General features: G+C 38.4%; 1 protein-coding gene and 1 long non-coding RNA gene across 4 annotated transcripts in view; both read right to left on the bottom strand.

Moving 5' to 3' along the window:
* The window catches only part of LOC139080932 (uncharacterized), a 42761-nt gene extending 25621 nt beyond the window's left edge, over positions 1 to 17140 (bottom strand). The window contains exon 1 of the long non-coding RNA XR_011535802.1: positions 16933 to 17140. This is a non-coding gene — a long non-coding RNA (uncharacterized lncRNA). The remainder of the gene's footprint in view (positions 1 to 16932) is intronic.
* A 194-nt stretch (positions 17141 to 17334) lies between these two features.
* MOSPD2 (motile sperm domain containing 2) overlaps positions 17335 to 27907 on the bottom strand; it is a 60329-nt gene continuing 49756 nt past the window's right edge. For 2 of the 3 annotated variants that reach the window (XM_070603735.1, XM_070603737.1), the window contains 2 exons: positions 20511 to 20613; positions 17335 to 19891 (listed from right to left, as the gene is read on the bottom strand). In XM_070603735.1, the coding sequence (XP_070459836.1) occupies positions 19754 to 19891; positions 20511 to 20613 (241 nt within the window). In that variant the 3' untranslated portion in view covers positions 17335 to 19753. The remainder of the gene's footprint in view (positions 19892 to 20510; positions 20614 to 27907) is intronic. The other variant, XM_070603736.1, reaches the window with a different exon arrangement.

Raw genomic sequence — 27907 nt, 5'->3', positions numbered from 1 at the left:
ATCGCCATACAGGCTCACCTCAACTAACAAGAAAAATTTCAAATGAGCAATCTCAAAGTACACCTAACAGAATTAGAAAAAGAAGAACAAACAAAGCCCACAGTCAGTAGAAGGAGGGAAAGAATAAAAATTAGAGTAGAAATAAATGAAATTGAAACAAAAAAAGAGAGTAGAAAGGATCAATGAAATAAAGAGCTAGTTCTTTGAGAAAATAAACAAAATTCACAAAACCTTAGCCAGACTCAATAAGAAAAGAAGAGAGAAGACTCAAATAAATAAAATCAGAAATGAAAGAGGAGAAATTACAATGATACCACAGAAATAAAAAAAATTATAATACTATGAAAAACTATATTCCAACAAATTGGACAACCTAGAAGAAATGGATAAATTCTTAGGCTCTTACAACCTCCCAAACAATCAAGAAGAAATAGAAAATCTGAATAGACCAATCACAAGTAAAGAGATTAAAACAGTAATCAAAAATCTCCCCAAAAATAAAAGTCCAGGACCAGATGGCTTCTCTGGAGAATTCTACCAAACATTCAAGGAAGATTTATTACCAATCCTTCTCAAACTATTCCAGAAAATTGAGGATGATGGAGCACTTCCTAACACATTCAATGAGGCCAACACCACCCTGCTACCAAAACTAGACAAGGATAATACAAGGAAGGAAAATTACAAGTCAACATCACTGATGAACATAGATGCAAAAATCCTCAACAAAATATGGGCAAACTAAATAAAGCAATACATTAAAAAGATCATACACCATGATCAAGTGGGATTTATACCAGGGACATGGGGATGGTTCAACATCCACAAGTCTATCAATGTGATACTCCACATTAACAAAATGAGGAACAAAAACCACATGATCATCTCAATAGACGCAGAGAAAACATTTGACAAGATCCAACATCCATTTATGATAAAAACTCTCAGCAAAATGTGTATAGAAGGAAAGTACCTCAACATAATAAAGGCCATATATGACATACCCACAGCCGACATCATACTCAATGGGGAAAAACTGAAAGCCACCCCTCTGAGAACAGGAACAAGGCAAGGGTGCCCACTCTCCCCACTCTTATTCAGCATAGTACTGGAGGTTTTGGCTAGAGCAGTTACACAAGAAAAAGAAACAAAAAGAGTCCAAATAGACAATGAAGTGAAACTCCCGCTGTTTGCAGATGACATGATCTTCTGTATAGAAAACCCTAAAAAATCCATCAGAAAGCTACTAGAAGCAATCAACAATTACAGCAAAGTTGCAGGGTACAACATCAACTTACATAAATCAGTTTCATTTCTATACTCTAACAATGAACTAACAGAAAAAGAACTCAAGAACACAATCCCATTCACAATTCAAACAAAAAGAATAAAATATCTTGGAATAAATTTAATAAAGGAAGTGAAAGACTTATATAATGAAAACTATAAGACTTTCCTGAAATTGATGACAGCATACAGAGATGGAAAGACATTCCATGCACATGGATTGGAAGAATAAATATAGTTAAAATGTCCATCCTACCTAAAGCAATCTACAGATTCAATGTGATCCCAATCAGAATCCCGATGACATTCTTCACAGAAGTAAAACAAAGAATCCTAAAATTCATATGGGGCAACAAAAGACCCCTTATAGCTAAAGCAATCCTGAGAAAAAATCACAAAGCTGGAGGCATCACAATCCCTGACTTCAAAATACACTACAAAGCTATAGTAATCAAAACAGCATGGTACAGGTACAAAACCAGGCACACAGATCAATGGAACAGAATTGAAAGCCCAGAAATAAAACCACACATTATGGACAGCTAATCTTCAACAAAGGAACTAAGAACATACAATGGAGAAAAGAAGGTCTTTTCAACAAATGGTGTTGGAAAAACTGGACAGCCACATGTAAAAGAATGAAAATAGACCATTCTCTTACACCATTCACAAAAATTAACTCAAAATGGATCAAAGACTTAAAGGTAAGACCTGAAACCATAAGACTTCTAGAAGAAAATATAGGCAGTACACTCCTTGACATCAGTCTTGAATCTTTTTGGACACCATGTCTTCTCAGACAAGGGAAACAACAGAAGGAATAAACAAGTGGGACTTCATCAGACTAAAGAGCTTCTACAAGGTAAGGGAAAACAGGATCGAAATGAAAAGACAACCCACGAACTGGGAAAAAATTATTTGAAAATCATATATCCAACAAAGGGTTAATCTCCATAATATGTAAAGAACTCACACAACTCAACAAAAAGAATCAAACAACCCAATCAAAAAATGGACAGGAGATATGAACAGACATTTCTCCAAAGAACATATACAGATGGCCAATAGTCACAGGAAAAGATGCTCATCATCACTGATCGTGAGGGAAATGCAAATCAAAACTACATTAAGATATCACCATACACCGGTTAGAATGGCTATAATCACTAAGACAAAAAATAGCAAATGTTGGAGAGGTTGTGAAGAAAAAGGAAAACCCTCATACATTGCTGGTGGAAACACAAACTGGTGCAGCCACTATGGAAAACAGTATGGAGTATGGAGATTTCTCAAAAAATTAAAAATAGAAATACCATATGACCCAGCCATCCAACTACTGAGTATCTATCCAAAGAACTTAAAATCAGCAATTTGAAGAGACTCGTGCACCCCTATGTTCATTGCAGCATTATTCACAATAGCCAAGATGTGGAAGCAACCTAAGTGGCCATGGACTGATGACTCAATAAAGAAGATATTGTGTGTATATATACACAATGGAATACTACTTAGCCATAAAAAATAAAATCGTCCCACTCACAACAACATGGATGGACCTTGAGGGTATTATGTTAAGCAAAATAAGCCAGATAGAGAAAGACAAACTCTGGATGATTCTACCCATATGTGGAAGATAAACACACACATTGACAAAGAGAACAGATTGTGGTTACCAGGGGGAAGGGGGGTGAGGGTGGGGCACAAAGGCTGAAGGGGTGCACCTATAAGATGACTGACAAATAATAATGTACAACTGAAATTTCACAATGTTGTAAAGTATCATAACCTCAATAAAAAATAATAAAAAATTCAAAAACCCCAAAATTCAACTGAGTAAATTTTAAAGAACTTATTGGCTTTATTCAATGATTCATGGATTGGGCAGCATCCAATCTAGCAGATAGAAGGGAACTCCAAGGAGCTGTACAAAATGAAAGACTTTTATAGGCATAAGGGAATGGGAACATGGAAGTTATACTAGGCAAAAAAGTGGGTTGAGTATTGCAAAGTCATTTTCCTTTGGGGGATGGCAGGGCTCTATCAGGCAGGTTACCTAAGTAGTGCTGATCAGGCAATTCCTGACTGACTGGAGTTAAAAACAAAAATCAGCTGAGTAAATTTAAAGATCAAATTGGCTTTATTCAACAATTCATAAATTGAGCAGCCTCCCATCTAGCAAATAAAAAGGAGCTTCAAGTGTTACTGAACCAAAATGGGTCTGCTTCTTGATGAGTTGAAACTAGGGCCTTCGCCAGAAGTAGTTGTCATACAAAGTAAAGTTTATTTGCTGCAAATAAGGAGCCTGCAGTGAAATTATTTCCCAAAGCCATGGGTCCCCAAGCATGGGACAGCAGGGGTCTTTTATTTTGGATGGGGAATGAATATTCAAAAGAGAAAGGTGAGTATTCGCTTGTGCAGGCTCAGTTGGAAGACATGCTTCCACATACATTGCATGTTATAGTAATAAGGCCTAAGCTTCTCCTGGGGCAGTGATCTTAGTGCTGAAATGAGGCAAAGGTCATTCTTGGGCACTTTTTGGCCCATCTATGCAGGCATTGCTCTTGTGGTGAGGTTTGGACTGGTTCAGGGTGGTTGGTGGTCGCATCTCTTAACATAACAAAAAAGAAAAAACAATTTAGATAAACAGTTAAATGCTTCTGAAACTGCCCTTGAGTTCCTTGGGGCAATTAGTCAGTGACACAAGGAGTGGTACAAAGTGGAAGGCTTTTTTAGGTAGAAGCGAGTGGAAAAAGAAAGTTTCTAGTCAAGAGTGGATTGTTTCAGGCAAGGTCACCTTCCTTTGGGGTAAGGCAGGGGTCTATCAGGAATATTACCTCACTGGACCTGACCAGGTAATTCCAGATTGACTTGTTAAAGGTCACATTCCTGGGAGAGGCTGAAGCTTTGATTAGGTTAGGTGTTAAGTCTTGGTTTATTGATGTGGGGTTTAGCACAAGTGACTCCATTTGGGGCCTGTTGTTTCTTTTTTAACACTGGTTTAAGATTCCATTTCCGGGAGAGCCGAAACTGTAATTAATTCTTGGTTTGGTAATGTGGAGCTTGGCATAAGTGACTCCATTTTGGGCCTGTTGTCTTATTTTTAACAATTCAAAACCATTCTGATGATTTATGGGAGGTGCCTAGATTTACTCAGACACATGTGAATTTCAAAGGTCCTGTATTTCCTTACCTGGAGAGAGAAATCCCTGACATAACATCCTGAACATCTCACCATCTATTTAAAGGGCTTTTTGAGCTAAGAGCTCTTTCCAGCACAATCCAGCACTTTCCTCATTTGGGAAGAAGGAATCTAATCTTTGTGCTGGCAGCAAAGCCAGAGCATTGCTGCCTTTGTTCAACGGCTCTTTGTAGAACATATTTGTAGATGCAAACTTGCCCTTTTACTCTCGTCTTATGAGTGTCAGGCAGGGTTGCTATACTACACAAAACAACTCTTCTTTCCCCATCTGCTGTCCAGTGACATTTCTTTGGGCCTAATCATAATCTAGAAGTCCTGCTCTTCTCTTCCATCCTGAGAATACTTGGTAGCTAGTCCTAGTTTCAGGAATCCTTTTTTAATAGAAAGAAAATAAAAAGAGACAATTTAGGAGAGTTATGTTTTATCTATAGGAGCTAAAGAAGAAATGGAGTGGCTTCACAGATCCAGCAAAGCAAAATCCATTTAATTAGCACCCAAATGAAATACGCTTAACAGAAGTGATTGCCAAGAGGCAGTTGGGTAGTATTTTCTGTTTCCAAGGACCATTTTATGTGCTAGAAAGTTGTAAACAGCACCTGTTGAGGTGTCTCTTATATGTGCCCTGAAGAGCCTCAGAATTTTGAATAATTGGTCCCCAGAATAAGCTCTGTTTTGCTAATGGGTTTCGAACATTAAACCAATCCATTAATTCTCAGTGGAGCATTAAACATCTGAATTCGCTTTTGCAAAGCTAAATATCAAAGTGATTTTTGAAATGAGAATAAACATAGAGCTATTTACTACTAATGGTCACACCAGCAGTTCTAACAATTGGATCCTGCCAAATAGAAGTCAGGGCACATCCTACATTTTTAACAGTGCAAGATGAACCCTGCACAGGGGTATGCTCCCACCAGTGTGGAGGCGGGTTAATCATTAATGTCCTCAAGACCAGTGCAGGGATGTGTTATGGTTAGTGTTCTAAGCTGTTTGCCCTAAGGCAGATTTGCATTTTCATTCATTCAACAAATATTTATTGAGTGCCTACCCTGCTTCAGATGCTGCATTTCCAGGATGAGTTTTGTTAGACTAGGATCAGCTATTTTCCACATAAGCCTCTTTGAAGTTGGTCTCTCCTGTCCTTCTGCTTCTGAAAAGCCCACCCTCTAAACAGTACATTTCATCAGCTCGCTCCCAGCATGACACATCTACACAAGTGGGAAGGAAAGCGTTAATAGCTGATCTGCAATCCAGCTTTTCCCACCCTGGGGACACACCAGGGAGAAATGACCTGAGGAAATTTTGTGTATTTGCTAGTTGGACTTCCTGTGGTATTTGCCAATGGGGAGTCCTTATCTATGGAATGTTTTTGTCAGGATATACCAGGTTTGTATAGGATTACTCATGGTAAATGCATCTGGAATCTATGGATTTCTGGGGTGTGGCTAGGTGAAAAATGTCATTGTCATCCTTTTAATTATCAGAGTGAAAAAAGAAGTTTCAAGACAAAAATAGCTCCTTCTGTGAAATTGATGCCCCATATGTTAAATCTGGGCCAGGGCCACCCTGCCCTAAGGCTGTAATTCCAGGAGGATAGAGACCACATCTTATTCCTGTTTGTAACACTATGCCCAGCACAGTACACAGCACCTAGAGAACACTCAATGAACGTTTAATTCATTTTAAAGAATACACACACTTATATAACATAACCCACTTATAATGGACACAAACTATTTAGCTTGCAAAATCTACAAAAGATCATAACAGCTTCTACCCACAACTGTTGCAGCCAAAGGGATGATGAATAGTCGAATAAAATGGAAAGACCCTTAGGAAAAAGGAGTTTGGAGTAAAAGGTAGGAGTCCTTTAGATCAGTGCTTTTCAAACTTCAATGTGCATATGAGCCACCTGGGGACCTGGTATCTTGTCTACATGCAGCTTCTGATGCAGCAGATCTGGCGCGGGCCCTGAAATGCTCTTTCTAACATTTCTAAATCCTTGTTAAAGTGTGTTCCAGGCACTGTAGCATCACATGACCTAGGTGCTCGTTAGGGCAGACTCTCCCGCCCTGCCCCAGTCTTTCTTAGTCAGATTCTGGCTGCTTTTTCGTTGATTCCTGATTCCTTCAAACAAACCTTTTGAAAGGGTCCAAAGACTCCTTATTGATCTCTCTCTAAAGTTACCAGGTTCTACTTCAGAAGTGATATTTTCTTTGTTGCCTCTATATCTCCATCATAATTGATTGGCTTTTTCATGCTTATTGCTAAGGGGCAACAAAGAAGATTTCTATCACTTGTACCTTTCTGAAACCATAAAAAGTTGAACTTTCAGTTCATTTGATTCAGGGCATGTTTGTTTAGGGACTACTGGGTAAACAGTCTAGTACTATTATGCATGCCGTTTACTGGAAGGCAGGAAAATACAATATTGAATAATGAGTCCTGTGGGCAAGAAAAGGAACGTGGAAATTTCGCCTACAATTAAGTCAAAGAACATTATATTCAATATGTATCAAAAGATGTACTTGGGGTAAATAGAATGCATTTATACATAGGTGGCTCACAGAGCAGATTTTCTTCCCCCTGAACCTTTGATAAAAATGTATATTGATTTTAAGCCATGAAGTGGAAGGGTTAATAGGTACAAGTAGCCAAAGATCAGTGCCAGACCACTGAAATTCAAAGATGTAAATGAAGAAGAAAATACTCCTGGCATAAGTGAAGTACTCAGCGGAATTTCTGTCTTCAGAGAAACCTCAAGATGGAAAAGAAGACTCAAAAAGGAAAGGCCATTAACACAGAGAGAGAGGTAGGCTAAGATGAAAGGATAATATGCTGTCATATCCAAGAATGCCAATTCTTAGAAAATGCCATTAACTTTAAACATACTTACATTTAGTGTCTATAAAGAAGTCCCCTAAGTTAGGATTCTCATGATGCCCTTGACGTCTACTTGGATTTGCCCTTAGTGAAGGAAAGCCAACAAAGGTAGGTGTGTTTCCTGGAGGTAATAACTGCCTCTGGGCCATGACTTCAGGCCCAAAGCCCTGGGTGAGTTAGCTGAAATCCTCCTGAGCAGAGAGCAATAATGGCTGGCTCTCATAATGAGCTTCCATCTTATGAGTTGCAAACATATATCACATATTTAACTGATCCGCACAAAGATAACAGACAAATATTGGTCCAGATAGGGATAAGAAGGAAGGGAGAGTCAGATATATGCAATCTGGCCATAACGAAAATATAAACTACCGTAGGGGATAAAATAGGTTGGATCTGGAAATGCAAATCCACAGAAAAGTCTTTGAGGTTGCAGGCAGTTTTTAGTTAAAATACACTCTGCCGTATTCAATTAATTTTACAAAAGGAGTTTAGAAAATGAGAATATAAAGATCTATACTGGGATTTATCAGTGAATCTCCCCTCCTTTATTTACCAATGTCATGGCATTTTAACTTTGAAGTATCACCTTCTGTTCTGACTTAAATTTCTGTTGCGGTTTGGGCTTACAGGATTCCTTCGACATGTGTTAAAACAAATGTTTTCCAAAGTGTGTTCTCAGGATACTTAGTCCCAAAATATATTGCTTGAAAAGAGGATTCCATGGCTTTATAAATTTGGGAAATATATAATATTCTTGGAGATTTGTCATGCACATTAGCACACTAAACATTCTGGGAAATTCTATGGGGGAAAACTTTAATTTTGTTTAATGCAGCATTTCTCAAAATTATATGACAATGGAAGCCTTTTGGCCCAGAGCAAACTATGGAATTAGTGTTCTAAGGGATCTCTTTGGGGGAAATGCAGGCCTATAGAGATAGAAAACAGCACTTGAGAAACTGCTCTGGCATGATAGTTGTCTCTGATGTGATGTGAATAGAGTAAGAAAAGCTAGGGGAACCCCCCACGCATTCAACATTTGGGTGAGCCTCCACACTATCCTGCTCTAGTGAATCCATGACCAATGATGGAAAGAATGTCTTTGGGAGGCTTGGAAAGACCATGGCCCTACTCACCTACAATTCCCATCAGGGTTGCAGACCGGCTATTCTAGGTTCTTTGAGAACAGCTAGTGTCTTTCTTACTTGCTATTTTTCCTACAGCACCAAGTCATATGCTTTGCCTAAAGCTATGCTTGGTAAATGTTAATTGATTGATGTACATGGAGGAAAAAGCTAGAAATGAGGCAGGGGAAGGCTAGCCTAGAACTTCAGAATTTCTATTTTTTAAATCCCAGGAATCAATTCCTTCATCAGTTAGGCTCCACCCATGTGGCAGGTAAATGCTGAGTGTGGGGACTTGATGGTGAACACCGTCCCCTCCCTTGTAAAGTTTCTCATCTAATGGGGAGAAAGGCGTTAATACAAATCACACAAATATCTAAATATAAGCTGTAATAAGTGCTATGAAGAAAACATGGTGGTATCATGGGGACATCTAATAGCAGAACCTGACCCCTTCCTTGGGATGAGAGAGAACTTCTTTTTTACTGAGGTATAATTGATACATAACATTATATTAGTTTCAGGTGTACGATATGATACGATATTTTTCCATATTGAGAAATGATCACCACAATAAGTCTAGCTAACATCTGTCACCATTCATAAGTTACTAAAATTTTTTCTTGTGATGAGAAATTTTAAGATCTACTCTCTTAGCAACTTTCACATACGCAGGGCAGTATTATTAACTATAGTCGCCATGCTGTACATTACATTCCCATGACTTATCTATTTTATAACTGGAAGTTCATACCTTTTGACCCTCTTCGTCCATTTTGCCCATCTCCCACCCTCTGCCTCTGGAAACTACTAATCTATTCTTTGTATCTATGAGCTCATTTTCGTTTGTTTTTTTGTGTTTTAGATTCCATGTCTAAGTGAGATCATATGATGTTTGTCTTTGTCTGTCTGACTTATTTCACTTAGAATAATGCCCTGAAGGTCCATCCATGTTGTTGCAAATGGCAAGATTTCATTCTTTTTCATGGCCAAATAATATTCAGTTGTGTGTGTTTATGTATGTGTGTATATATGTGTGTGTGATGTGTGTGTGTGTGTATATATATATATATATATATATATATATATATATCTATCACATTTTCTTTATCCATTAATCCATTGATGGACACTTAGGTTGTTTCCATATCTTGGCTATTGCAAATAATGCTGCACTGAATGTAGAGGTACACACATGTTTTTGAGTTAGTGTTTTTGTTTTCTTTGGATAAATACCCAGAAGTGGAATTGCTGGATCACATGGTAATTCTTTTTTTAATTTTTTTGAGAAATATCCATACCATTTTCCATTGTGGCTGCACCAATTTACATTCTCACCAACAGTGCGCAAGGGTTCCCTTTTCTCCACTTCCTCACACCAATGCTTGTTATTTTTTGTCTTTTTGATAATAGCCATCCTAACAGGTGTGAGGTGATAGTGTGGTTTTGATTTACATTTCGCTGATGATTAGTGATGTCGAGCACATTTTCATGTACCTGTTGGCCATCTGTCTTCTTTGGAAAAATGTCCATTCAGGTCTTCTGCCCATTTTTTAATTGGATTGTTTTTTTGCTATTGACTCGTATGAGTTCTTTATACATTTTGAATATTAGCCTCTTATCAGATATATGATTTGCAAATGTTTTCTCCAATTCCATAGATGCCTGTTCATTTTGTTGATGGTTTCCTTTGCTGTGCAGAAGCTTTTTCCTTTGATGTAGTCCCATTTGTTTATTTTTACTTTGTTGCCTTTGCTTTTGGCATTAGATCCAAAAAATCATCACCAAGACCAACGTCAAGGAGCTTACTGCCTACGTTTTCTTCTAGGAGTTTTATGGTTTCAGGTCTTACGTTCAAGTCTTTAATCCATTTTGAGTTAATTTTTGTCAATGGTGTAAGATAGTGGTCCAGTTTCATTCTTTTACATGTGGCTGTCCAGTTTTCCCAATACTGTTAATGGAAGAGACTGTCCATTTCCCATTGTATAGTCTCGGCTCCTTTGTTGTAAATTAATTGACCATATATGTGTGGGTTTATTTCTGGGCTCTCTATTCTGTTCCATTGATCTATGCACTTCTTTTTATGCCAATACCATACTGTTTTGATTACTGTAGCTTTGTAACATAGTTTGAAACCAGGGAGCGTGATGCCCCCAGCTTTGTTCTTCTTTCGCAAGATTACTTTGGCTATTCAGAGTCTTGTGGTTCCATATAAATTTTAAGATTGTTTGTTCTATTTCTGTGAAAAATATCATTGGAATTTTGATAGGGATTGCATTGAATCTGCAGATTGCTTTGAGTAGTATTGACATTATAATAATATTAATTCTTGAATCCATGAGCATGGAATATCTTTCCATTTATTTGTGTCTTCAATTTCTTTCATTAATGTCTTACAGTTTTCAGTGTACAAGTCTTTCACCTCCTTGGTTAAGTTTATTCCTAGATATTTTATTCTTTTTGATGCAATTGTAAATGGGATTGTTTTCTTAATTTCTATTTCTGATAGTTTGTTATTAGTGTATAGAAATGCAATAGATTTTTATACATTGATTTTGTATCCTGCAACTTTACTGAATTCATTTATTAGTTCTAACGGGTTTTTCTGTGGAGTCCTTAGGGTTTTCTATATATAATATCATATCTGCAAATAGTGACAGTTTTATCTATTCCTTTCCAATTTGGATGCCTTTTGTTTCTTTTTCTTGCCTAATTGCTCTGGCTAGGGCTTCCAATACTGTGTTGAATAAAAGTAGTAAGAGTGGGCAGAGAGGTAGCTTTCCTGAGTGAATGATGAGCTGAGAGCCACCATGAAGAGGTGAAGGTGGAAGGGTGGGATGGAGGAGAATTCCAGGTAGAGAGATGGGACCAGATCATAAAGAGGGAGAGAGGGGGAAAATAAGGCCAGGAAGGTAGGCAAGGGCCAGATCATTCAGGGGCTGGTAGGCCTATGGGAATTTAATCTTGGGCTAAGAGCCATGGAAGCCACTTGAAGGTTTTAATCTGGTGAGTTATATGATAGGTTGCACATTTTCAATGGTTCTTAAATATTCCTGAATGCAATATAGAGAAAAGATTGCAGAGAGTCAAAGGGGATGCCCAGACACTGCCTGAGATTATTGCAGAAGTCCAGGTGAGAGATGCTGTGGATTGAAGAAGGGAGGTGGCAGCGGAGAGGGAGAGAAGTGGAGAGGGGAGGTGCTGTGGATGAAGGTCAGGTTTCTAGCTGGTGTAAATGGATGGAGAATGGTGCTATCCATTGAGATGGGGACTGGAAGACCAGGTCTGGTGGTAGATCATGAGTTGTTTTTGACATTTTGTGATGGACACTTGGAACTGTTGAGTTCATGGTGGATATATACATCTAGACTTAGAATGGGAATTCTGGTTAGAATAACCAACGGTTAATAGCTGACTGATGCTAATTGCAGCCCTGGGTGTAGAGGAGATCCCCCAAGGAAAGAAAGGAGAGAGCCCAGTTCTAACTTTAACATCTTAAAGACTTGGTGGAGGAAGATGAGCCAGTAGAGGACACTAAAGAGTGTCAGTGAGAGAAGAAAAGCAGGAGTTGCCTCAGAAACCTTGTGGTTGGAATAGCCAAATGCTGCTGCAAGAACTTACTTCAGATTCGGGTAGAAGCAAGTCCACTGGATAAAGTGACAAGGAAATCATTACTGGACCTTAGCAAGTACTGTTTTGCTAGAGTGATGGGAATAGACACTAGAATGGAGTGAGACGACAGGGAGCTAGATGCAAGTGGAGGTGTGGTAAGAAGCCTTCCTAAAGAGGTTTATCTAAGAGGAAGATCAGATTTCAGTTCTGATTTTGGCCTTAACTATGTGAGCAACCTCACTTATATCTGGCCTTCAACTCTTAGAGTAAAGAGGGTCTATTCCACTCAATATGTATAGAATGGTAAATGTAACTTTTTCTTTTTCTCATTCATTCTCAATTCCCTTGTGCCTCTTAAGAGAATCTTGCTGATGGTGATTCTAGTTTTAAAGACACAATACATGTATTTATTGTATCCTATGAACCGCCCCCCCAAGATAAATAAAAGCAAACCAAACACTTTATCTGGTGTTAAAAAGAAGGTTTGGATTCACCAAGATATGGGTTACTATGTCCATCTCTATTGCAAGACTTTCCTAATGAATTTTCTAGGGAAATTCTGACTATACTCAATTCTGCCCTAAGCACTGACTTTAGAATATAACTCCTCTATAAGACATACCTCCACCTTCAATGACTAAGATCTTAATCGGTTTAAGACATCCCAGAGCAGTAAATACTGGATTTGCAAGGAAGCTTTGCTTTTGACATCAGTTTCTTTTTACCTTTCCTTTTTAGCAACTTATCAGTGCAGCCACATTAAAAAAAAATTACCAAATTTTGCTAGACTGTGTCATACTATTGTTATTGCTTGTAATAATAAACTCCTGCCTCTCCACCCCCATAAAAGGAAGTAGCTGGAGTCACAGGGTTAGAATATTGGAAAAGTACCCAAAAGCACATTTTTGACATTTCCTTTATGACTGAGAACAGCGATTTGATATTTGACTCAAGTTGCTCAAGCACATTTACACGTTAGTGGGCAAAGGCAGTTCAGGGCGAGTTGAACTGCAAATAATACGTTTAGCTGAGTGAATCTGTATGAAAGTGTTAGAGTGAAGGCTGGGAGCAGTAAAAGAGAGGAGTATTGGAATGATTCACCTCTTAGTTTGCTATAGTCCCAGATCCTAGAAAAGGGGACAGGCATAATATTAGGAGTTTTGAAGTTTCGTGCAGTCAGAAATGAGAATATGTAAATACATAGGGAGAAGGTGAAATAGTGTCTGAATTTGTGGGGCAATAGCAAGTCCATGCAGGACAGTTTTAGGTTACTTCCCAAAACTAGAGAGATTTTTCAATGCATATATACATGCAGAACTCTAGAATGACCTGAAAATGTGCAGGGGACTTTCTGGAATAATAGAAATGAAGGCACTGGAATTTGATCCAAAGTGAACTGGACAGTATAAATGCTGCGAATCATGACGCAAGGTTCTGTAAGAAAAGGAGTCTTTCTTTTCTTACAGTTTTAACCTTTTCATGTAACAACCTTCACAGAACATATTTATGTCCAATTAAACTAAGTTAACTGAAGTGAATGGATTATTCTGAAAGAAAAGGGAAAGTTAAACTGTTTTTCACTAGAGCTTTGTTTACAAAAGCACACAATTACTGGAAGTCCCCTTTGTCCAAGCACATGAACTCATGGTGAGAATGTTTCTAGAATGTTTTTTATGTTTGAATAGGTGTTTAAAATACTGGTGACATACCTTTTTTTTTTTTTGAGGAAGATTAGCCCCAGCTAACATCCGCCGCCAATCCTCCTCTTTTTGCTGAGGAAGATTGGCCCTGAGCTAACATCCGTGCCCATATTCCTCTGTTTTATATGTGGGACGCCTGCCACAGCATGGCTTGATAAGCAAGCAGTGCGTAGATCTGCACCCGAGATCTGAACCAGTGAACCCCGGGCTGCCAAAGTAGAATGTGCGAACTTAACCGCTGTGCCACCAGGCTGGCCCCACATACTTTTCCTTAACAGTTTATTTATAAAGGTTTGAATACTTGAGTGTGCTGAAGCTATGAGATTGGAGAAAGCCAACTGGAATAGAGACATACTGTCCCCATGCCTGTAATTTGGTGCCTAACATAGAAGTTCTAGTCTATTTCCTATGTGCAAGACATCTGTGAATTCAAAGCAGTCAATTAGACTGGGTAAGGTTGGGTTCAGCTTTCCTACCCTCTATTTCCTGGTCTGTAAAATGGGGGGACCAGATTGGATGAGTTTGCAGGTCCTACCTAACACATACCCTACATAACCCTCTCCCTTTGAGTGGGGGCCAGGTCTAGTGAATGTGATGGCACAGCACTCATATGATTTAGGTTAGCTTATAGAGCAGAAGGGATTTTGCAGATGTAATTAAGGTTCCTAATCAGTTACTTTTGAGTTCATCAGAAGGGAGATTGTCCTGGGTGGGCCTGACCTAATCAGGTGAGCCCTTAAATAGAACTGGGCCCTTTCTGAAAGGAAAGATTTGAAGTGGGAACAGCTATGTTGTGAACTGCTTATGGAGGGGACCACATAGCAAAGACCTAGGAGTGACCTCTAGGAGCTGAGAGCTAATGGCCAGCAAGAAATTGAGGACCTCAGTCCTATAGCCACAAGGAAAGGAATTCTGCCAACAACCTGAGGTCACTTGGAAGTGGATCTTTATCCAGTTGAGCCTCCAGGGAGGATGCAATTGGCTGACAGCTTGATTTTAGTCTTGTGGGATCTTGAGCAGAGAACCCAGCTACGCTGTGCCGGGTTCAACCCACACAAACTGAGATAATTTGTGTTAAGATGCTAAGTTTGTAGTAGTTTGTTACATGGCAATAGAAAACTTAAATGCTCTGATTTTATTAAACATATGACTCCTTGAGGTCACTAGACTATGGCAGAGACAACTAGTGGCAACATACCCTATTAGATGCCCTTCTACACAGTGGTGGATAAACCTCTCAGAAGGGTGATGCCGCACACAAAAACCCTCCATCAAATAAACACTACATTAACCCTTACGTTTCGATCCTTTCTCAAAGTATGGTCTGTCTGTATGTTAGAATATCAAGAAACTTACTTTTCCAGCCAAAGGTCTTGAGTGCTATTGTGTTTTGTCACCTCTGCTTCTCCTTAAGTACTCTATCTTCTCTTCCTCTCCTGCTGTTTAGTGAAGGCAAAGCTCTCAGACTTGTCCTTTCAACATTTTAACCTATTACTCAGATGTGGCAGTTCTGGGTAGTTGTAACAAAGCATTGGACTTGGGAGACTAGTTCAGCTCTTGGCTCTGAAACCAACTAGCCATGTGACCTTGGGAAAGAGAATTACGTCTTGGGTCCTCGGTTTCCTTATCTGTAAAACACAAGATCTTATGATGTATTCCCAGACCATTTAGGTCAAAGGAGCATGAACAAATTGGTAGAATTTCAAGGACCACTCACTACTCAAATTCTCCCTCTAGGAAGATGTGAAAATGTGCACATATCTTGCCCCTACGGGCCAGGGAGATGTTCCTCTGTGTTCTTGGCAGTTGAACCAATTGTCTCAAATACTTTAACATGTCAAGTGATTAGTCCTACTTAGCATGGCAGGGGACATGAGTGGGGTAGGGAAGAGAATCTTTGGACATCACAGGGAGGTAATTTTATGCAATGTAAGGACAAAATTATTATGAATATGTGAAAGATCCTATGTCATATTTTTATCAAATTGTTACAAATTTAACGGGAAACTTTTATGGGTGGAATATTGCAAGATTAATTCTCTGTGTATGTGTGTGCATATTGTGTTTTGAAGGAGTGTGCGGGCAACGATGGAAGGAAATATCTGGCCAAGTCTTCCTCAGATTGGCAGGGATACTCCTTCACAAGATTCAAGGCAGCCGAGCATCACTGGCCTTCTAGGTGCATCCACCGATCTGAGCACCAGAATTAAGAGTGAGGTGCCAAGAAGGCAAGGCTAGGGGTACAAAGCAGGGAAAAGTTTGGAGAACTGACCTTTGGCTTTGAATGAGGTGGGATATTCAGGAAGATCAACTCAAGTGTGAAGAGTTCCAGGAAGCTGGAATGGCAGGCGGCAGAGGCAACATCAGCGAAACAAGGCCGGCCTCTCCGGGCTGCTTGAAATGCATCACTTCCTCACTCTCAGACTAACCTTGTGAAGTAGTACTGTGATTATCAGACTCACTTAGGGATGAGGAAACTGAGGTTGAAAGAAGTCGATTATGATCCCCAAGTCACGCAGGTAGAAACTGGCAGAGAGGGCACTCGAACCCAGGCAGTGTTATGTCAGAGCCCTCACTCCTAACCACTACCGCCTCAGTTGGAAGAGAGAAACTTCTGTGTGGAATGGAAGAGGACTTCCATTCTGTCCTCTTGGGCCAGGGAGAGAAGGGGAGCCCTATGCTTGTGGGGCCCACGTTGCTCTGATATCAGGAAATGTCGAGTTGCTGGTGAAAATTCAGGGAGCCAGAACTGAAGATTGATGTAAAGTAACCCATCTTTTCCTGGCTGGAGATTACCCCACAGGAGCTCTGCTGTTTCCCAGAAAATTAATTGTCTTTTAGGAAAGGAGACCACGCCCTCACAGTCCTGGGTAGGGTGTGGTGCTTCTTGGCAGGTTCCTGTTCTGTCTTTGTAGTTATGTTTTGAATTTCTGATGGTTTTGTGTCTCCACCTCTTTTTCAGTTTAGAAGATGGACTTGTCCTTTTCATTATGTTTTTATGAAGTGGTAGCTGCCATTTGGGAGTTGTGTCTTCCAGTAGCGAGGGGACCACACCGACAATCCCCAGAACCCCTCCCCAACCACACCCACACCCTGTGCTCCCGTGCCTCCTAGCATGGACTACCTTCCATATGCCTGGCAGCCAGGTAGGACTTCTCGTCATCCTGCTTCCTGCTGGTTCTCGTCAGGCAGGAAGCTGTGTGGGTATTAGGTTTCGTGGGCACACGGAGCAGCTCTAGCGTTAGGTTCCATGATGGAGCCCCCAGTTGTGACAGCAAGTCCACTGCTAAGTCTGGGGAAGACCGAGAGCTCCACTGAAGAGCAGCCAGACCCTGATGGTGGTCAAGGAGAAATGGGACACACTAAGGTCAGGTTCACCTGATAACACAATTGCATCTTTGGAAGCTTGCGGCACTGTCCTTATAAAAATGCAAAGCAGGTCCAAAAGAAATTCATGTGATCTTTAAAAGGTCAGAGTGAGCCTGAACATTGATTTTAAGATGCTTTATCAATTAGAGACCAGAGGTTTTTCCTGATGATATTTATTTCATAAATGTAATTACTTTTCTAAAACATATTAAAATAGAAAACATGTTCTTTTGATCAATTTATACAAAGAAAATACCAATATAGTAATAAAAATACTGAAAATATATGAAAAGCACCAGAACATTAGAGAAATTACACTGGCAACAATTCTAGGAATATATCTTTGCAATTGTACAATAAAGTGCTATTAAATTCAGTCAAACTTAGTGGCAAGATATAAAAACAGTTATGGTATTACTATGAAATTTGAGGCTAGGTTTCCAGTAATTTCATTTTTAGGCTACCTGCAGATCAAGCTAATGATATTTCATTAATGTTTTCATGGGAAATCTACTAATTTCCATTCCCAAGTGAAAACAATCTAAATCTAAATGTTGGTCCTTGGTAATTTGGTCATGAACAGGTAATGATATGATTAAAAATAAAATTATTAATATAAAGTACCAAAAATAATAACCATACAAACGTGATTAAATAAAATCAAATGAAGACAGAATAAAGTCAAATGTAAATACATGTGACTAAGCAAGACAAGTACAAAAGTTTAGATGCCTTTGATTTTATAGTTAATTTTCAATAATTTCACTTAGTCACATTTAACAGACAAACAAATGTTAAGAAGAAATGTTAGTAAATTCAACTGGCCAGAGATTAGGGAAGAACATTTTAGTGAGTCAACATAATTTTCATATGAAACATTAAAGGGACACTGTTAGGACAATACATTTCCAATTTTGACTAATTATTTCCTCATTTATTTGCCGAGGAACAAAAAACATACACAAATGCTTTGGGATTAGATTATATTAAAGCCAGGAATCTAACACAGAAGGGGAAACCACTGTGCACACACACAGGGAGGTACTATGGACAGTACTTAGGGTGGACTGCAGTCACTTTCACGGCTGGAGTTGGCAAACTGAAACAGAAAAACCCAAATTAAGACAACGTATCAGACCAGTGTCCTTTTAAGGTTTTATTTCCTATGCCAGTTTTGAAGGGACTCTATTATATCATTGTTCACAACTCAATTTTGGAATCAACTTCCCAAGATGAAAGCCGCCAACAATGAACCTCAGAATAAAAAAAATCTCCAAACATGGCTCAATCAAAACTCAAAATTTATTTTACAGGCATACTGTTTTTCCTTGCATATAAAGTAGATTTACATGTGAACAAACACAGACTGAAACTGGTCATATTAATGAAGAAAACAAACTAATTTCATTAGCCTCTGCTCCTGCAAAGTGTTTCAATTTAGGAATCATCCTCAGTGTTACTGTGACAAGGGCAGAGTATCAAGCAAGTCCCTTAGCCCTGGTCTGAAGGTTTTACAGTTGATCATGAGTTATATTTTTCACTCCTGAATGGAGAACTGACACGAGTTACACGAGTTTCAATTTTTCTTTTTTTTTCCACCCTTACTGACACTCCAGTCTTTTGTCAAATTTCCTTCTCATGGCTGATTTTAACAAGGAATGGAAATACAAACGAAATATTCTGCTATGCATTTCAAAAAGTAACTTTTCAAAAAATTTTATCTCCTTTCACTTAGAAAAGAAAGTGAAGATGGTGCAATGGAAGATCAGGCCTTTACAATAAATGATGCAAAAGGGTCAGTGTCCAGCCATAGTGGCAACATGAACCTGCATAAAAAAGACTGGACACTGGGACTGAAGAGATTTTCCTTCTAGATATCACTAACAATTCAAAGAAAATCCAACCAAACTTAGTTTCCCAAATTCTATCTAAATGAGTGTGTTCATAAAAAAGTCCGAGATTAATAAAAGGCAGGCTGTTAAGGAAGAAAGATAAGAAACAAAGGCTAAAGGTGGTTTGGCATTAAATAGTTTTACATTCCAAGAGAATATTAACTAGCATCTGGAAGTAATTCTCCAAAATACAAAGTCATTATTACAGAAATTACTCTGTATGTTTTTTTCAATATACATGTTCTATATACATAGTATAGAAAAGCTAATAAGTTGGCTCAGCTATAATAATTCTGTTATAAAAAAAGCAGATTACATTTTTTGGCTGCAACAAAGCAAGTTACTTATACTTTTCAGTTCAGCTAATGTTTATACACAATAAAACTTAAGCTTTAAAGGTATTCAATTCAAAAGGAAAAAATAAATTATATCCAAACTATTAGTTTACACAACAAATATGCCTTTTCTTACTTTACTAACTAGCCATAGTCTCTTATAATCAATTTCTTCAGTGTTTCCTTATTCTAACAGTTTATTTTCAAGACATGTATCTCTTCCATTGCACATTTCCTTTTAGGAAGCAGAGATGTGTGACACTCTTAGTAGCACGGTGGAGAAGTTCTGGGTCTTACTTTTTCCAACTAACGAATGAAAGAGCCATGTTTCCTACCGAGCACCACTTCTTTAACTGTACAACAAATAAAAGAAAGAGGCGACAAAAGCAAGCAAGATAACTGTTAAGGAAAGCATCAGCTGCTGGAACCAGATACAACGCTGAACTTGGTCTTCAAGCTTCCTATTACTTTCTAGTAAACGATTGAGCTAAAGAGGGAAAAAAGGATGAAAGATTTGTATCAATAAAACAGTGTATTAATCATGTAAATGACAAACAGGAATATTAGAAATCCCACAAACAGGAATATTAGAAATCCAAACATTTACGGGATGGGTCCATCTACTCTGAAAGGCAGAGAGCTGGAATGCAACAAGGAATTAGATTTGTTTGGTGAAGAGACATGTATCTCCTTCTCTCATTTTAAAAAGGTCTAATTTTCTAGTTGAGAAAGGAGCAAAGCAACCACTTCCTGGAGGTACCAAAACCCACTACTCAGAAAGAGAGCCCCTCAGTCTGTTTCAAACTTAAACACCCTACATGGTATCTTTTCTATGAGATTGAATTCTTTGATACTCCCCAACCCATCATGTGCTTTGTTATATTGTCCCTAGTCCAAATTAAAATGGCCAGAGCTGCTAAAAAGTCAGTATATCTCCAAAAGTAACTCACCGCTTACCATTTCTGATTTCACTTCCCTTAACGAAGAAGAGAGTATTTCTGTTGTGTCTAGGCCAAAGGGCTTCCTTAAGTCAGTGGGAAAAAATGGATTTCTAACGTTGGTTAGCATTAACAACTTTGTTTTAGTTAGGAAGAAAGAACACTTACTTGTAGATATATATCTGCACTGGTTTTATCTGATATGTTAAAAGCGTTGTCTTTTAATGTAAGAGTGGTTGGTTTACTGCTCTCAACGATATGGCATCTTAACCTATGAAAATCCAAAGGAAACATAACTTAAAATTTTTAATGACTTTTTTTCATAAAAGTAAAATATAAACTGAAAAATGTTAAACACAGAAGTATATGTTAACAGAAGTGAAAGTACTCATTCCTCCCCCTAGATACACATAAGGTAGCAGCTCAGTGTATATTTATCTTTGAAGGGGAGCAGAATATACCACCCCAAAATACGCCTCTTTGGCATAAGGATTATCTTGAGTGATTATTTTTAGGAAACAGCAGACATTATCCTTTTGTAAGAGACATTCACATTTGCAAGGGAAATCCCCATTTCTAAGGGTGTCTCCATCTCTGTAGCAGGAAGAGGAGAAGAGGAGGATGACTCTAAATCTCTAGAAACTCTCATCAATGGAGAAGGCAGGGCTTAAATCTGCATAACAACCTTACCCTTGTTTACTGTGCTTTGCCTGGTCACCTCCCATAACTTCCCCTCACCCCAACATCTTCTTTTGTCTTTAGCTGGAGATGGTATTTAAGGTGGTGACTTAGGGCATTTCGGGCAGTCACTTAGTTTTTCTGGGTCTCTCCCATGTATACAGGAGGTATACATGTTATTAAACTTCTGTTTGTTTTTCTCTTGTTAATCTGTCTTTGATTACCAGAAGGTGGGGGCCTCAGCCATGAACTGAGAAGGGTAAAGGGAAAAATTATTTTTCCTACCCTACGGTTTGGCAACCTACTATGGGACCTGCTGAGACACCATACTTGCTTGGGCATCTGCAAATGGAATCCTGGAAAACTAGCAGAAGCCTGGGAAGGGTAAGAACTCTTACCAAAGTCAGTTCTCCTGGACCTTACTCTAGTGCCAGGTCAAGAGAAGGAGGTAGAAGTTTCACCTTGTCCCTTCCTTTCCAAATCTAGATTAGCAGAAGACAATATTTATGTGAAGTAATTCTTTGGGTATAGTGACTTTAGTAGCGATTTTTGTTATGAGTATCCTTGTTTTCTATTGATCCTTTTTCTTCCCAGAGATGGTCATTGATTTCTTTTGTGTCATTTGTCATGAGGAGAACCATAGGCCAGATGAGGTTTCCCTTTTGTCTTGTTCTACGTTTTGAGAGCTTGGCTTTATGACCAATGAGAATATTCCCTGGTCTCTGAAAACTGGAGGATGCATGTATGTCTGCATGTATCTGGTGGCCAGCCAAATAGGCTGGGGATCTCAGACACAAAGTGACAAGGAGCATTCTGTGTCCGACCATGCCAGCTCTCATGGGAGTTTGTCATAAGGGCCCTGGTCCATAAGAAGCCTTTGTCATCTCAACCTTTGTTGTCTTGTTAGTGCTGGAGAAGTCTCATTCCAGTAGTGCCTGCCCGGCACTACTGGATTAGCAGGTCTTTCACTAGAGGCATCTCACATTCTTGTGGGTAACTGGAGACCATCTTCACTACACCATTCTTACTGCCTGTGACAATGAAGGTCTTTGCTTTCTTAGGCTAACTCTCAGAGTAAACTTTCTAGATCTTGTGAGGGCTGCATATTTTGTACCCTCTTTTGGGACACCCCTTGCATTCATGGTTAAGCCATAAAAAAGGCTTATTGGTTTGAGTTGCTATTGAGATTAATATAAGACCCTACTTGTCAACGGCCAGACGATGGATCCTTTGAATTGGAAAAAATTCTGTGTCTGAAAAATTTTTAGGGAGCTCTCATCCTAAACAATTGTCTTACTGGTATCTATGGAAAGACCAAATTGAGAGGAGGCCACGAAGGAGTATGGCGGCTAGCCTTAAGGACTTCCTTAGCAAGATGAAATTACAAAGCTCTTTTTACTTCCACTTTCAGAATATATCTACCAAATTTAGAGAAGAGTTAAAAAGATCAGTGGCCATTCAGTCCCCACTCACAGGGACGCTGACTGGCTGCTACGGGGTGTTCTTCCCACCTACGATTATATTGCAAGCCAGACAGCCCCCTGGGGAAAACCCTCATCACAGAAGAAACATGACCAGAATTTCTCCTAGGCACTCCTACAACTGATCAGGAAATGGATCAGCTGAAGGCCAATGTTCAGTGGCTCAAAGAAGCAATCGTAGGGGTTTTTTCCCCCTAAGGTGAATTGGTGTAAGATTGAATTGTGCACTCAGAAAAAGGAGAGCATTCAAAGGCCTTTGTTGAACACTTGATATGGACTTGTTAAAGGCATACTGCATTAAACCCTGAAGCTCCAGAACATAGAAATCATTTGATTTCCATCTTAGTTGGCAATCTTGTTCCTGATATAAAGCAAATTGAAGAAAGTATAGTTGGATGGGCAAGTCAGTCCCTTGATATCATTCAGGCTGCAATCCAATTCTTCTGAGGAATTAAAAGCAACTGTTTTTGTCCTGAAAATCTTTACAAAACCAGAAATGCAGCTCCAGAAGCAATTCAAAGTCCACCTATCCTTACCAATCCCCAAACCTCCCTTATTCACCTCAAAATACTTGTAGGTATTGTAAAAAATCAGGACATTAGAAACAGAACTGTCCTGCACTTAAGAAAAATTTAATAGTAATTACTCTAGATCTCTGATAATAGGCAAATATATCCTAAAACTACTAGAAAAACACTTGGATACTTTCTCTGTTCCTTTGAAATGTAAATTTTATACCCCATCTTCTCAAGGACCTGCTAGCTAACTCTTTGAAATGCAAACTTCAGGGAAATGATTCTCATCAGAAGGAAAACAAGGAGCTATTTGGAAATTGGGCAAATAAAAAAAAAATTAAAAGTACAAATGTTAGTAAACAAGCTTTAGCCACCTGAGCAGGTAAACTTATTCCAGCTGGCAGAAACACAAGTTGGATCCAACTGGTCTTTAATAAACTAGTGGGTTTTGTATTATTGTACCTGATTCATGGCTAAAATTTTAGAACTAGAGCTATAAGGTCCCTGTTTGTGTCTATCTGTATGTTTGTGTGTGTCTATAGATGTATGTTACAGATGTGTGATGTTTTTCTACATCCAGATGGTATTGCCAAAATTAATTTGTGAAACCTCTATTTAATTGGCTTAAAGAAAAATAAGCACTTACCAAACTAAGTATTACTAAAATGCTCAAATATAGAAACTAACCCAAATGTTTCTCAAGTTCATGTGATCTGGGATAATCTTTGGTAAATAAAAGGTAAGTTTGTTGGTTTAATTAAAATAGGCATGTCTCCAGAGTTACCAACATTAGATATAATCCAGACATGCAACTTTTATTCTACCTGTGTTTACTATTCAAATAAGTTCATGTTATCTCTTTTAAAAAATGTGTCAGCAAGAAGAATAGATTGGGATGATGGCTGACTTTATCTAATGTCTCATCAAGTTTTTGTGAATAGTCTAAACATAATTTTTGGGAGCAGGTGATTTAGATAGATTTAAGTGGGATAAGTTTTCAGGTGAACTTTTCAGCAATGATTTTGTTTTATACTATGTCCACTTAAAAATAGTTTTCCAAATCTCTTTGGTAACTTGAAACTAGAGTTTTACTAAGTTAAATGATGAGAAATTCATTGAATAACTAGGTCATTTCCAAATAAGATAAAATACTAAAACATTAATTACTGAATATAAGTTTATCTACTTTTGGTTTCTTATTACAGAGGAACTAAAGATATTTGGGTCTGTTAGTAAACATACCTTGTGCCACACTGAAAAACTGTAATATGAGGAAGCATATACTTTCAATTATGAAATGTATTCATAAATTTGCCAATCTAAAGGATGTGATGTAACAGACCACAATGGCTTACTTCTTACTTTTCACTAGAAATTAAAGTTTCTAAGGGCCAAGAAGCCAGCCCGGGTGGTCTAGTGGTTAGGATTCAGTGCTCTCACCACTGCGGCTCCAGGTTAATTTCCTGGTCAGGGAACCACACCACCTGTCAATTGTCATATGGTGGCAGCTGCACGTGGCTATGATGCTGAAAGCTATGCCACTGGTATTTCAGATACCAGCAGGGTCACCCATGGTGGACAGGTTTGAACACAGCATCAAGACCAAGTCAGACTAGGAAGAAGGACCTGGCCACCCACTTCTGAAAAAACTGGCCATGAAAACCCTGTGAATAGCAGCAGAGCATTGCCTGATATGGTGTCAGAGGTGAGAGGATGGTGCAAAAAAACCAGGCAGGGTTCTGCTCTGCTGCACAGAGGGTCACTAGGTGTCAGAATTGACTCGGCACTAACAACAAAGGGTTAAGAATTCTAATTAATATATGTAAGTAAAACTACTAGAAATAATAAGGGAAATGACTCCATATGCAAGGAATGCAGGATGTCTTTTTGGCCAAGAAAACACATGAGCTATGGGGATGCATTTTTGTTACGGGAAATACAAGTAATTTTGTCCTAAAGTAAAGCTGCTTATTTTAAGAAGAGAATAAAGGACCAACTAAATGGATATAGGAAGTTGGAAAGAGAAAATTTTACCTTGTGTAGTCAAGCTGGCTAAAATTGAATGAATTTGTTTTAAGGGTCTTAAAAATAAACTTTAAGGGGCTGGCCCAGTGGCGTAGTGGTTAAGTTTGTGTGCTCCGCTTCAGCGGCTCATGTTTCACAGGTTCGGATCCTGGGCATGGACCTACACACTGATCATCAAGCCATGCTGTGATGAGATCCCACATACAAAATAGAGGAAGATTGGCATGGATGTTAGCTCAGGGCCAATCTTCCTCAAGCAAAAAGAGGAAGATTAGCAACAGATGTTAGCTCAGGGCCAATCTTCCTCATAAAAAAAAAAAGAAAGATAAAGGCTTTAATATCAATAGTGTACTTACGTAAAACTAAGACATAGTTTTCTTTTACCTGCTACAAGGACAAAGACTTATTGCACTATTGGTCTGCTCCTGATAAGAGATTGTGAAAGGTTTTTACCTGTTAAGTAATCTGCCTAGAAAGTAAAGATTTTATGATTGATCAAAACAATTTCCTGTGCTTCACGTTATCTTTATCATCAGATCTTTGATTACTTAAGAACACAGTCTTCTAAAGATTAAAAAGGTTAAGTTTTGCTCATAACTATGTAACCTTTTGTATTTGCCTTTGAAACCTTTTATTGTCACTTTGGTTTAATACATAATTAAGTATTGTTTAATAATGATCTATGATCCTATTTAGTCAAGTGTCCAAAACCTTTTGATATTTTTGACAAACTTGCCAAAATCAAATTCTAAATGAAGTCTTTTTGACCTCAAACTAACCTTAGGACTTTCCAGAGGGTCCCTGGGACATCTCAAAAGATTTGTTCTCTCTCCTTATAAAAAGAGAGATATTAAGCTAATTAGGCTTACTGGATATGCTAAATTACATGGGAAGTATTGTCAAATAATAATACTAAACCTCCTTTAGATTATATTTGTATGGATATGTTACTAATATAAGCATTCCAGAAATTGTATAAAATTCCTAGAAATCTGATATGTCCTGGTATAATGTTATCACTTGTAATTCCAGTTATTATCTTAACAGTTGTATGTCACAGAAATAACCAAATTTCCTTGTCAATAGCATTATAATGAACTCTTATCATATCTTTACCTGTGGCCCTTTTTAAATCTTTTTGTCATTTATAGAAGTTATTGTTTTACTCATGCTTTTGCAAATATGGAAAGGACTCTAACAAGTACTCCAGAATACAGGTTTCTGATAACTTAAAGATCATAAAACTGAATTGGGTAAGAATTTCCAGAACTAATGGAAAAACTGGATTCAAGCAGAATAAGAATTAATAACATGAGATAGAATGAACTGATTTTACTTTTTGTTTGAAAGATTGCTAGTTCTTTAATGTTTTGTTTTTCATGATTTAAGGAACCCTTTGTCTCTTTTCTCTTAAGCTATCTAGGATTTATAGCAATTTGGTAAATTATACCTTAGTAAGAAGAATTGAAACAATTTTTCTCCCTACCTGATACCTCCAGAATTTGAGAACTCTTAGCATTCTTATTTTCATGGCAATATAGTTATTTGCATAAGTTCAATAAGAATCTGTTCTCCTTGTAACAGGACACAATACGAAACATGGATATATTACCAAGGCTTTGACTGGAATGTCATATTGAGAAAATGATAGGCATAAACTCAGATATGACCAGACAACTTTAAGGAACTAAGGTTGACTTTATGTAGCTAATAAAGCCCCTTGGAAAAAACTGACCTGGTACCTTGCTTATAGAGTTCTGAATAGCCTTACCAGGTGAATAATGAAGGTCACTTCCTGGCAGGCTCAGGATATTCTGGGGACCTCAAGAAGAGAGGAATTCACCTAAATCTATGTAATAACCTTACCCTTGTTTACTGTACTTTCCCTGATGGCCTCCTATAACTGGCTCCCCTCACCATCTTTCTTTTGTCTTTAGCTGGAGATGGTATTTAAGGTGGAGGCTTGGGCCATTTTAGAGAGTTTTACTCCGTTTTCCTGGATATCTCCAAGGTATACAGGAAGTATATATGTTTGAACTTAAGTTTGTTCTTCTCCTGTTAATCTGTCTTTGATTACCAGGGGGATGGGGGTCTCAGTCAAGAACCTAGAAGTGTAGAGGTAAAATTATTTTTTTCCTTTCCTACATCTTCCAGCTTCTTAATGCATGTACAAATAACACAAGAAATTGCAGATACTGCTCAGTAGCCTATGGAAAGTTTTTTATATGGTATTCAGTAGAATTCATCTGATCTGATTTGAAGGAAACCACCCTTTCTAGATAGGTGGCAGTGCTTTATTTGGGCCTTCAGTACCAAACCACCAAGGCTCCGTCTTTCTGTGAGATAAGTGATTCCCTCTTGACAGTTAAAAAAAAGAAAAGAACAAAGCAGCTTATACATAACAATATGTTTCCATAGCCATGCCTTTGACAAAAAGTAGGACCTCCTGTAATATAACTTGAAAATTTAAATATCTAACTACTCCATCTAAAAACAAGCCAAACCCATCATGAACCTTAGCTATATCTGTGTTTCTTCCTCCCTCCTAAGACTGATCCCTACCTTGGCTTTAGATCCTGTCCCTTCCAGCTTTCTGAGGAATTTCAGTGTCAATGATTTATTTTGTATGGTCAGTCTTCTCCTTTTCAGATGGCCCCTGCTATGGTTTTAAATAATGCTCACATCTCTCCCATTAAAAAACCCAAACAATCCTTTCATCGCCACCACATTCTTCCTTCCAAACATGACTCCTCGTCCCTCCCCAACAAGCCAAACCTCCAGAACAGTTTTACCACCTTCATTTCTTTGGGATCTGGCTCGTCTCTCACATGTGGCTCCTGTCACCTGAAAGTGCTCCCCATGAGGT

Source organism: Equus przewalskii, chromosome X, assembly GCF_037783145.1.
Source record: "Equus przewalskii isolate Varuska chromosome X, EquPr2, whole genome shotgun sequence".
Lineage (NCBI taxonomy): Eukaryota > Metazoa > Chordata > Mammalia > Perissodactyla > Equidae > Equus > Equus przewalskii.
This window is presented reverse-complemented; position numbering and strand designations above follow the sequence as displayed.